The sequence below is a fragment of the Carettochelys insculpta genome, chromosome 3, assembly GCF_033958435.1.
Source record: "Carettochelys insculpta isolate YL-2023 chromosome 3, ASM3395843v1, whole genome shotgun sequence".
Taxonomy (NCBI): domain Eukaryota; kingdom Metazoa; phylum Chordata; order Testudines; family Carettochelyidae; genus Carettochelys; species Carettochelys insculpta.
The window spans coordinates 126,516,703-126,528,708 of record NC_134139.1 but is presented as its reverse complement, the minus strand read 5'-3'; the positions used below and the strand labels follow the sequence as shown (position 1 = coordinate 126,528,708).

The window sequence follows — 12,006 nt, the reverse complement described above, 5'->3', positions numbered from 1 at the left end:
ACTGTCAGACCACGCTGGAGGGACATTTAGAATCTCTGTAAATGTTGTGGGGGCAAACTGATGGGCTTCCTGTGTGAGGTTCTTTGTGCCTTCCTCAGTCAGAGGCTGACCTGGCTCAGCACTGGATTCCTATGTGTTGACCATCACATACTATAAAGGAATCGATAAAAATTGTGGAGCCCAGCATAGTCCTGAGACCAGATTTCAATCCATACCTGATTCATCCATGTGCTTTCCCAAGAACAATGTATGATGTGATCTATTATTCTACACTTAGTAAAGATCGCCTAGAAATAATAAGCATTTAAACAACTTTAACTTAAAAGTGTAGGCAAGAGGGAATCTTCGGCGGCATCAGGGACAGAAAAGAGTTGAGGAAAAGCTTTTTCTCACCATTTGTAAATTTGCTAAGACTCTAATGAGGTGTATAATAATTAACCAAACATCTGAGAAGGTCCCTCAAAAAGTGCCTTTGATGCTGGTACATAAAGCAGAGGAGCGTTTTGCAGACAAAATAATGAGGAGGTTAGGGGGAAAAAAGATATTCTAATCCAAAAACAGCAGTGGGTGGTAATCTTAGCAGAACAAAACTTGTGTTGGACTCTTCTGTGAATAATGAGTCAATTCTGAGTTCCTGAGAAAGGTGGAAGATGAAAAGCGGGTGGAAATCAGAGAAAAAGGAAGAGGGTGGGATGAGTGAAACACAGTCAGGAGAGGTATCGGTAGAGGCAGGGAAATGGAGGGGGTGGGTAAGAAAAAAATAGAGGTGAAGGATGGGAAGGGGAAGGCAGGGGAAGGGGAATTGTAGCAAGCTAGGACTTGGTGGGAAGAGGAAGAGAGGTCAAGAGGGAGAAGCAGAGGAACGGGGAGTAAAGGGGAGGTGGCAGAGAGGAATGAGTGAAGAAAGGAAGAGGAGAGCAGAAAGCAGAGGGGCAGAGGAAGAATAGGAGAAGAACAGAAGAAGATGTAAGAGATATTTGCGGGAAGAACAGGTTAGATGTGGACAACACGTGGAGGAAAGGGCAGGAGCCTAGCCTAGGATGCAGAAAATAGTCCTGGGTTCCCAGTCTGGCTTCTTCCAAAATCTGAGCTTACAGAAAATGGTGATAGAATTTTTGGCCAGATCCCAGAATGGCCAATGTTTTTTCAGAGGTTTAAAATTTTGATTTTAAAAAAAGTCACAAAAATATTTTCAAAAGTATTTAATGAAAGTTTTCCCATTTTGCATCCATCTCTAGCCACAGGTTTCCTGTATGAGCTTGACATGTCTTTCTTTCTGTGCTTCCATTCCTCATGTTCATCAAAGAGGAAGAACAAGCATCCTGCCTTTCTCCTGATTTTTGTCTGTCTGGTCTAATTGAGTTGTAAGCACTACAGGGGAGGGCCAATCTCAGGGTGTGTCTACACGGGCACAAATCTTCGAAATAGCCATGCTAATGGCCATTTTGAAGATTAGTAATGAGGAGCTGAACTGAATATTCAGTGCCTCATTAGCATTAGGACTCTTCTGACCACGGTGCTTCGAAAGTGCTGCTTTGGAAAGCGCCTGGCTCGGCACAGCTACACAGGGGTCCTTTTCGAAAGGACCCTGCACCTTTCGAAATCCTCGTATCCCTCTCAGTTGAAGGGAATAAGGGGCTTTCAAAATGTGCGGGGTCCTTTTGAAAAAGACCCCCTTATAGCTGTGCTAAGCCACACACATTTGAAAGTGGTGCTTTTGAAGTGCCGCAGCCGGAAGCGTCCTAATGCTAATGAGGTGCTGAATATTCAATTCAGCACCTCACTAGTAATCTCTGAAATGGCCATTTGCATGATCATTTCAAAGGTTTCGCCAAGTGTGGCCACAGCCAATGTGCTCCAATGGCTCTATTTTGAAATAGCACTATGTCTATGGCCACACTAGTCCCTCCTTTCAGAGGGACTATAGTAATGTGGCGCTTCTGAATATGCTAATAAGGCACTGCAATGAATATGCATCACCTCATTAGCATGTTCTGAAGTGCCACATTACAATAGCCTCTCCAAAAGGATGGGCTAGTGTGGACACAGCCTACGTGTCCAGCAATGCTATTTCGAAGCAGTTGTGTGTTATTTCAAAATACATTTTGGGTTTGTCTCCACTAGCTCCCTACTTCAAAGGGAGCACGGCAAGTAGGGTGTGGGGAGAATAGTAATGAAGTGCTGCGCTGCATATGCAGCACTTCATTAACCAAATGCTCCCCCACAGCAACTCTGAAGTGTTAAACTTCGAAGTGCCGACTCACGTGTAGCCACAACTCACCCGCCGGTACTTCGAAGCGCCTCGGCAACCTTGAAGTCCCTTTATTCCTCAAAATTTTGGAGTGAAGTAATTTTGAGGAGCAAAGGGACTTTGAAGTTGCCCCGGCACTTCCAAGTACTGGCAGGTGAGCCGTGGCTACACGTGAGTCAGCACTTCGAAGTTTAACACTTCGGAGTTGCCATGGGGGAGAATTAGCTAAGGGAAGTGCTGCATACACACTGCAGCACTTCATTAATAATCTCCTGACACCCTACTTGCCATGCTCCCTTCGAAGCAGGGAGCTGGTGTAGACACAGCCTTTGTGTGCAGTTGTGTTATTTCAATATAAGATGTGTTGAAATAACTGTTTCAAACTATTTTGAATAGGGCTGCAGTGTAGCCATAGACTAACACAGCTACTGCTATGATATTTATCTTCTTTAAGTACCATAAAAACTGGAATCAAGCTTGTAAGGAGGCTCCTAAGTACTACAGCACATTAGAAGTACCATGAAGAAGAGAGATTGGATTGTCAGATAGTCATTTTGTTCAACTGAAAGCAGGTGTGTTGATCAATTTTCAGTACTGACTAGGAAGTAGAAATACTTAGGGCTGATCAAGCAACCAGCAAAATGCATCTGATGAAGCGGGGCTTTGCCCACGAAAGCTTTTGCTCCAAAATGTCTTAGTCTATAAGGTGCCACAGGACTTCTTGTTGTTTTTGGAGATACTGACTAACATGGCTACGCCTCTGATACTCACCAAAATAAGAAATAAAATTAAACGTGAATTTACGGAGGTTTAGATTCACCCAAGTTCAACGGTTTTTCTCTCCTCTGCCTCACATCTGAGTCCAAAGACAGTGAAAGTTGCATTCCAATTACATTCTAAAATGTCCTTACTGGTATTGCTCTTTGTCTTCAGCCCTTTACTGACTCCTGTTCTTTAAGTACTTACAAAGGGACTAGTAGCCTGTATTTTTTTTGTAGGGGAGAAGGGCACCATGAGCTCTTCCCTTAACAATACAAATAAAAACTCTGGGCTATAAAGAAAAAATTATATGTTCAGGAACGATGCTATAAGAGTTTGGAAGTAGGCCACAAATGACAAAGGAGAGCCAGGAAAACACTGGACTTCCTCCTCTTCGGAAGTTGCTCTTCTCAGCTGCTGAGACCTGTGTTTATTTTATTCACTTTCATTGCCTGTTCACAGAACCAGGCCAGCCCAGCTAAGCAATACACACGCCCATCATCCTTCTCCTGTCCAATCTCCAGCGCTGTTCTTGGCAGCTCTCCACAAACCAAGACGAAAGATCCTTCAACAGTAGGTGGACTCTTTCCCATTGTCTTGTCTGGCCTTCTTCTTTTAATCAGACAGCATTGAAGGGACCGATGCTTTTGACACGCTAGCGAGTGCCGTCACTATTAAAGTGGCTGTGTCTCACTGGCCACCTAGATTGGTTTTGAAAAGTTTGGTTTTTAAATTCCCCTAAGGGTATGATCCCAGCATGCTTATGCTGGGACAACTCCCAGTGGAGTTATACAGAAATCAGTGTGAGATTTGCTTGGTTACATACTTAAAAGCTCTGTATTAGATTTTAATTTGCCTTTCTAAGCTGAGAACACATCAAATATCTAGGTGTACATAACACCCCTGCGCACTGTTTCCTTTCTGCATGGATTCTTGCAGTCAGGGGGCTAACACCTTCTCCTCACATTGCCACCCAATACAAGAACATAAGAATGGCTATATCAAGGTCTATCTAGCCCAGTCGTCTGTCTTCTGACTGCCCAATGCTGGGTGCCCCAGAGGGAATGAACAGAGCAGATAATCATCAAGTGATCCGCTCCCAGCTGCCCATTCCCAGCCTCTGACAAACAGAGGCTAGTGACACCAATCCTGCCCTTCCTCACTAATAGCCACTGATGGACCTATCCCCCATGAATTTATCCAGCAGTTTTTATCCAGCTCAGTCTGCACTTTGCTGACAAAAATGGGTGGATTAGCCAAGCTCCCTTTAGGAATGCTATGAGGCTGCACTGGTAGCAGGAAATTCCCTGAGAGGTGGTGCTAGAACAATTTTTAGAGTGGAGGTGCTGAGCTGGGGCTGTAGCCAGGGGAGTGGGGTGATGGCGGTGGTGGTAGTGTTTGAAGAGCCCTGAATGCCGAAGAGAGAGCCAGGGCTGTGGAGCTTACGGTTGAGCCCTGCGTCTATCAGCAGGGACCTTGGGAGGCAGTGGAGCCTCTGGTGGCTTGGACCCCAGAGCCAACAGCAGAGCCTGTGATCAGTACTCTGTGGAGCTGGCTGTGAGGTCCCTGAGCAGCAGCAGGGCCCCTGGGTGCAGGCTGGTGGTTGGGACCCCAGCTAGGGGAGCAAAATATGAGGCACATCCTTACTTCCTGTGCCTATGAGCGGAGTATATACACCACCCAGGAAGGAGCTGTATGGAAAGGGGCTAGAGCAGGCGGACGGGCTTTTGTTATTTCTCAGTAGATCAAACGAAGATGAAATAGGTCTTCTTAGGTTCTGCTTATTTTGGAACTTGGCTGAAATGAGCTCTGCTTTCTGGGCCAAACTCTGGTCCCACTGAAGGCGATAGTAAAACTCACACTGGTCTCAGAAGGATCAAGATTCAGCTCAAGATTCTTTATTGAGTCATGGATAAGGGAAACATTTTAGTTTAGACTGCTGCCGAGAAAAGTCGTCTGTGTTTCTGTCTGAGTCTTTAAGTGCCAACATATTTTACTATAACATTCCTCTTTAACATAAACCGCCTTTCCTTACTGGTTAACCTCAGATTGAAAACCCATTGCTTAAACTGCAAGTAACTTAACTGGCCACTTACTCTTATGCTGAATCCAGTCCTGTTGAAAACATTACACATGCAGTGACTTATCTCCAATGCATCATGTGAACACACCCATTAGTTCAGACCCAAGCACCTGGTGGTTCCAAGACTGGGAACAAAGAGAGACACGTCCTCTAAATTAAGTTTTGCGTAGCTCTAATTTTGGGTCAAGGGCATTTGCTCAAGCTGCGTAGTATCAGAATAAGAGCTCTACTAGCGTCTATCGCATTGGGTAAGTATATGTGATAACACCACTGCAGCCACAAAAGACTTTACAACAGGAAGCATCACAGCTGTTACTTATTAGCATTAGTACAAATTACACAAAGCAAATTGTTAGCAGACATGTTTCCATAATATTGAACTCATGGCAATGAATAAAAGCGATTCTTTTTCAAGTACAATTTTAGATTTCCAAGAGAAACCATTTCCAATTGTCCATGAAGGGAGCGTGGCTTAGGAAGTAGCATGTAACTACTGCAAGCACTCAAAGGCAGAGAGCACTGTGATCTGCTTGCATTTTCTGGCAAAGCTGTGCTGGTTTAGAACCACGTTTTGTGGGTGTGGATTTTCTCACTTCTGCCACCCTTTTTGACCTACTGCCACGTGACAAAAAGTGGGACACTTCACATGCTTGTGGGTTGCATGTGGGAACCCTTGGACTAAGGTTTGCTTTTGGGAAAGTACACAAGGCTCCTCCGTTTTTCCCTCAAAAGGCTTATTTTCCTCAAAAGGCTTTTCCCTCAAAAGGCTTATTTTCCTAACAGTCCCAAGTCCTTAGATACAGAGGAGGCCATGTGCCACCTGAGCATTCTCATAACACTCCCTGCAAAGGGAAAATTGGTGAAAGCAGAGCAAACCCCCTGGTTGGAAACAGACCCAGTGTACAGAACTGTACACTCCACAGACAACACACAGCAATCCTCTAGACTGGAGCACTATGGGCATGAGTGTAACTAGTGACTGGCACAGAGTCTCACCTGATTTGGGGCTAGAGTAAAGTCCATTGAGGGCAATGGGACGCTTTCCTAATGTCGTCAACGGGCCTGTGGTCAGAAGTAGTGTGAGTGGAGACCAGGGCTGCCAGGTGTTTTCCATTTGGCTTGAACCTCACACATCCCATATCTCTCTCACCCATTTGGCAGCCTGGCCGAACCCTCACACATCCAGCTGGGCTGTGGGGGATGACCTGGGGTAGCTCTACCACTGCCGGGGGCTGCTGGGGTACTTGCTCTACAGTTAGCTTCACTGCCTCTCCACTCTCTGCTCCCCCATGCATCCCAGTCTTGAGGGGAAATGACACCACTCCCCTGCACTTCAATTCAAATATTGCTGCTTCGCCACTGGCAGGTGCATCTCCCCCTTGCAGATCAGTAAAAGATACAAGCATGGTTATAGGGCAGGGGTGGAAGGAAGCAGCTCACATTTATAGCCAAGCCAATTTACATTAGTGTAGCGGCACAAAGGAGGCTTAGAGCAGGTTACACCAATGACCCCGTTGTTCAAACAAACAAATCTAACACCCATAATCCTCTTTTCTAACAGCTTTCCTCAGCCTCCCATTCGCTAATGGTGCAAACGGAGCTGGAATCTGGTGTTTGTTACTGCAGGCCGCCTTACTAAGTCCTGTCTCTATTTCCCCATTCTTTTACTACTATTCATATTCTGCTTCTCTGTTGTTTTCACTCAAAGTTGTTCCTCCCCATTTATGAAAATGGCAGCATCTTTTTAAGACAGCTCACCCCTTATGGGAATTCAGAGTATGGTTTGGGGGCAGTATATGGCCCTAAGCAATGCTTTGGCCACAGCCTGTTTCAAGGGTACCTTTGTGCATCAATCACGCCGAGTGAGACTAGTAGTTCTGCAGAGGCAGCAGCTCCCCATTCTGCCACAAAGGAGTCATCCAGGTTCCAAAGTAGGCTCAGCCCCAGTGGAGACTGGAAGCCCTCGAGTGCCAAGGGGCAATTCATAAAGCTAATTTGGCCTTTGCTCTGGGGGGAGGCGTTTGTCAGCAAGGAAGATCATGCCATGAAGGCAGCAGAGGTCATTAGGAAGGAAAAGTGAATGAGCTGTGTCAGCAGAAAAGGTCAAATTGGCTAGCCATTTAAAAAAGATCAGTAGCAGGTATATTTGGGGGACAGGTCTACTCTTCTTATGCTGTTTTAACTATAGTAGCTAAAGAGCTCACACTGAGCTTGCCCCCACAGTTCTTAGACCATGCCTACATTTTTTTACTAGAGGGAATGCCCATACAGTATTAACATTGCTTGAAGCAAATGTCTTTTGATCCAGCTAAATTCTTTCAAAGTAGAAAATGGCCTACAATTACTTTTGAGGCTATCTACATGCATGCACCTCCTGACCGGCTGACGTCTGAAGTGACAGCCGTCAAAGGAACAAACAGCAAAGTAAATTATACGTGTAATGTCTAAAAAAGGCACCTAACCTGGAAACAAACGACATGTATGTCCTGGCTCTTCAGTGTTTGTTCAGAAGAAATGGCCTGACCCGTTTTACACAGCAGAGCTGTTTAACTGCCCTCTTTGACCAGACTGGCAAGGGAAAAATTACTTATAATTGCAATATTGCTATAATAATGCTTTTCTCCGAATGGCATTTAATTTCAAAACATGCAAAAATAAGTTGTTGCTGTGTATTGTACTTCTATGCAATACAGTCAATGAAAACAACACAGCAAGGACAAAACATTAAACATCTTGACTTCAACAGTCTGTCATACTTAAAAGTTTAATATAAAAAATAGCACCACTGATTGTATGTACAAGATTCACACAATAGCGTATGAAGATTTCTCCAGCACATTGAATGTAACAATATCGTTCTTGCTAACTCATTTATATATATTGTCAGCATTGCCTCAGGCTTTTGACTATTATTCAGTTTTAATTGCTAAAGGAAGGGAAGGGTGTGGAAAGAATATGTTAGGAGCAGACCCTATGAGGAACCAGAACTTCTGTTCTGTGTGAACTCTAGCATTTGAAATCTGAGTTTGTTCCAAAGCAGAGCAAAATACTGAATTTAGAAATGTTATGCAAAATGAAATTTAATAAGAAATGGTTTGGATCAATTGAAGAATTTCATTTAAATTGAAAACTTCCTGTATAACATGCAATAAAATACATTTCCAAATGACAAAGTTGCTTTGAAAACAAAGCCCCCAAAATGTTCCCTCCCACAAATGTCAAAAATGAAGTGTTTTAATAAAGGTAAAATGTTGGTTTTGGAGAGGTTTAAAAAAATGGTTCTCAAAATCAACATATTCCCTGGAAAGTTTAGATTTTGAGGAACTGGCATTTTGTAACAGATAAAAGAGTTCATTGTGAAATTTCTGACTTTCCCTCATTTGGTGGTAGCTATATTAAAGTGAAGTAAGTTTTTGGATGGAAGGAATAAAAGTCCGAGGTGTTTTTTTTTTTGTTTGTTTTAAATAACAAAAAGCATGTAAGAAAACTAGATTGTCCTAGGATTTTCTGAGTGTGACACTATAGATGGATCAAATTCTTTACACTGTTATGGGTTCTCACTTTAAAAGCAAGTCAAACAAGTAGCATTATTGTATGTAAAAAATTCAACAAATTTTAAAAATACAACAATGAACCATGAAATGTACAGCTGTCATAAGGGTATAACACTTGTCTGTCTCTAACACACATCTGGCTGAGCTGATTTTCATTCTGTGCTACAGAGACATAAAGTAATGCAGCTCAGTTTAAAGTTCTAATAGTCAGTGTGTTTAGATATTAGTATATGTTATACTTAGCATTATCAGAATTTCATTGAACACATTTATTCAGGTGTTCATTTCAAAGGCATTTCAATGTTCATACAGGGCTTGTTTAAAAGTTATCAGCCATTTGCAAACCCATTGCTACCCACTTGTAAGCACATGACTAATTTTACTCATGTGAATAACCCAATGAATTCAATGAAACTACTCATGGGATTAAAGTTACTCACATTCATATGTGTTTCCAGGATCAGGCCCTGAATGTGTACCTTTGTAGCATGTTTATTCTAATGTTTCACATAAAAATGAATTTTATTCTAAAAGACATTTTGGTAACATTGCATTCTACAGAGAGTTGGATTGTATTGTCTGATCACTCCCACGTAGAGGTTCCAGTCTCTGAGCCTGGCTCTCATACAGTCCTGATATCTCACGAGTTCCTAAGAAATCTAGACATCCATTAAGAGAAAGCTTTTGAAGCTGAACAGGTGAAGGTATCCACTAGATAAATCTCATTTTTAAAGAAGAAAATAAGATCACATGCAACCCGTAAGTAATCGACTGTATTTTTAAAATATACTCATCCTGACTGGGCTACATAGGATGTGGACAATCTTTCCTGCTTTCTTTCTTTCTTTGGTTATCTTATGGTGCAGGACATTTTAAAGCCACTTAAAGCCTAAAGCTCAACACCTCTGCATATGGGCTGAATTTATAACCAGATCATTCACAATGGTAGCTTCAGTCAGGAAATTATTCTAGAAAAACTACCTTTTAGATCCAAAACAGTTGCAAATGCACAGTGTGCGTTGTTTCTAAATGCCTTTTGGAGAATATTTTCACTACATTCTTTTGCTGTTTCAAAGAGACCCTCAAATGTATGGCATACAGGCCTGGCTCAAGGAAGGAGGAGCAGACAGCTGAGAACGTCAGCCAGGCTGGGAGCTGTCTGCCCCCTCTGTGCTGTAAGGAGATGCAGTCTGTTGTGGCATCCTATCAGCAATGCTTTTTTTGGTTTTTTTTTTTGCTGAAGGGTGAACTAATTGTCTGTGAGCAGTGAAGGGTCAATCATGCTGGGAGCTGCAGTTCCTAATTTGTATGTAAATGAGATGTAAAATCAAGGTGGCACAAGCACACTCTGTACAAAGCCTCCATGTCATAGCTAAAGCTATAGCAGCTGAAGCCTGAAGTGTAATAGGATTTTTCCCTCTAGTGGGAAAACAAGGTACTTCAGTCATCAGAAAAGCTTTCTTTTTCAACTAGCAAATTTCAAGTTTTCCAGATAGTGCAAGATGTGGGGTAGTGCCCATAAGACAACAATAGCTGACTAAACAAAGGACGTCAATTGGACCTTTTCCAGGCCCTTAACTCTTAATGCCATTTTTCTTGGGTCTGCATTAAAACCACATGTCAGATGTTGGCAAGTTGTTAGTTATAACCCAGAGGCTGACATGTTGCTAATGAGACACTTCTATAATCTCTCAACAATCCCCAGCATGTTTCAAAGCTGTATTTGTTTCCAATTTTCCACTTCTGATTACAAAAATAGGACTTACTATAATCATAATAACAGTATTAATGATATAAAATAATTATTGTAATTATATGCTATTTGGCAAATTATTAACACAGAACAGCCAAAAGACCCCATTGGATTAAAAAAAAAGTGAAGATGCATAAGAATTAAAAATACAAACTCGTTAAAAAAGAGGGAAAAACAATTCACAAGTCGATGTTTTTCTATAAGGCAACGTGTTACCTTTAGCCTGCTATCTCGGATTGTGTTGAGATTGAGTCACTGTTCCAGGAAATGTCAGAATTTTGCTTGCTTGAGTTTATCGATATGGTAACAAAGTTTCAATGCTGGTCCTAATTTCAGCCCCAGGTATTTCATGATCATGTCACTCTTCAACAACAATAAAGCATTGCCATCTATCTCCTGGTTTAAACAGAAAGAGAAAATCAAGATGCAGCACTTGTGAAAGTACTGAAAAAGTAAGAGAGCGGACATTCCACTGAAGCTAAAATAACTTCCAGCCTCATCTTTAAATTGCTTTATTGAGAGCAGAACTGGCTGGAATTTTGTCAGTTTTAAAGCTTCATCAAAGCACTTTGAAGAAGTACAATCATGACTTCCATGTGTTGCATAGTTTTTGTTTGAAGGTCAAATCTCATTGGTGTGATCCATGCTTTACTAATAAAGATTACTATGGATCTTAATTTGCATGGACCATTATCATGCTTATGGCTGACCTGTAGCAAGAGCTCCTTCTGATTCACTCAATCAGCAGTCAGTGGTCAATTTCCACTCCTTACGCCCCACGCCCACTATATTGGAAATCTCTTCCTCCTTAGCCTTTAGAAAGGTAAGATAGAACCAGCATTTGCACAGTATAAAGAACAACAAACTTCTGGAGCTTAGAATGAAGTAAAATAAAATATTGTCTAGCAATTAAAATGAATCCAGTTTTTCTAAATGTCTGTGTGGGCGGTATGTAAGGGTTAGAATTAAATTACATGAAAACAATGTGCCAGAGGGAGCATTCATATTTAATTAAATTCCCTGCAACAGCTATATTCCTCTGTAGAGGAAGTATGTTTGCTAGATTTCTCTTTATTAACACCTTGTCAGTGCCTATAAAAATGCACTGCAGAATTCTATAGCAGTGATCTAAAACTCTGCAATAGCACTATTCGAAAATGCAGGACCAGATCCTTAGCAGGTGTAAATCACTGAAGCCAAGGGATTTAGGTTGACTTATACTAGTTGAGGTTTGACCCACAGTAATTTGTACCATTACTGTAGACTACTGGAGTGTTTGAATAAGGACTTTGGAGCTGGAAACAGCACTGGTTTCTCCAGTACAGCCTGCAAGACTGTGAAAGCATCTGGTAATAGCCTGCAGCTTCCAGATGCAATAGGAAAGCGTTATTGTATTAAGGTCTGTCTCTGCAAACTCTTGTTCCTGAGCATATTTCTCAGCATGGCAGGTAGTCCCTAAAGAGACACTAACCCTGTGGGTTGATTCACCAGCATGATCCAGAATAGCTATTGTTACACGCAGTAATGAGGGTTTGCAGCATCAAGCTTTCAGTGAATAAAAAGGTTTAAAGATGCAAAATGAGACCACTCTCCCACTTGATTCCCC

The 12,006-nt window shown here is 42.1% G+C and overlaps 1 protein-coding gene across 1 annotated transcript in view; it reads right to left on the bottom strand.

Annotated features, from left to right (window-relative positions):
• Positions 1-10,670: 10,670 nt before the first annotated feature.
• The window catches only part of SCML4 (Scm polycomb group protein like 4), a 74,213-nt gene continuing 72,877 nt past the window's right edge, over positions 10,671-12,006 (bottom strand). The window contains exon 7 of the mRNA XM_074988831.1: positions 10,671-10,796. Within this exon, the coding sequence (XP_074844932.1) occupies positions 10,671-10,796 (126 nt within the window). The remainder of the gene's footprint in view (positions 10,797-12,006) is intronic.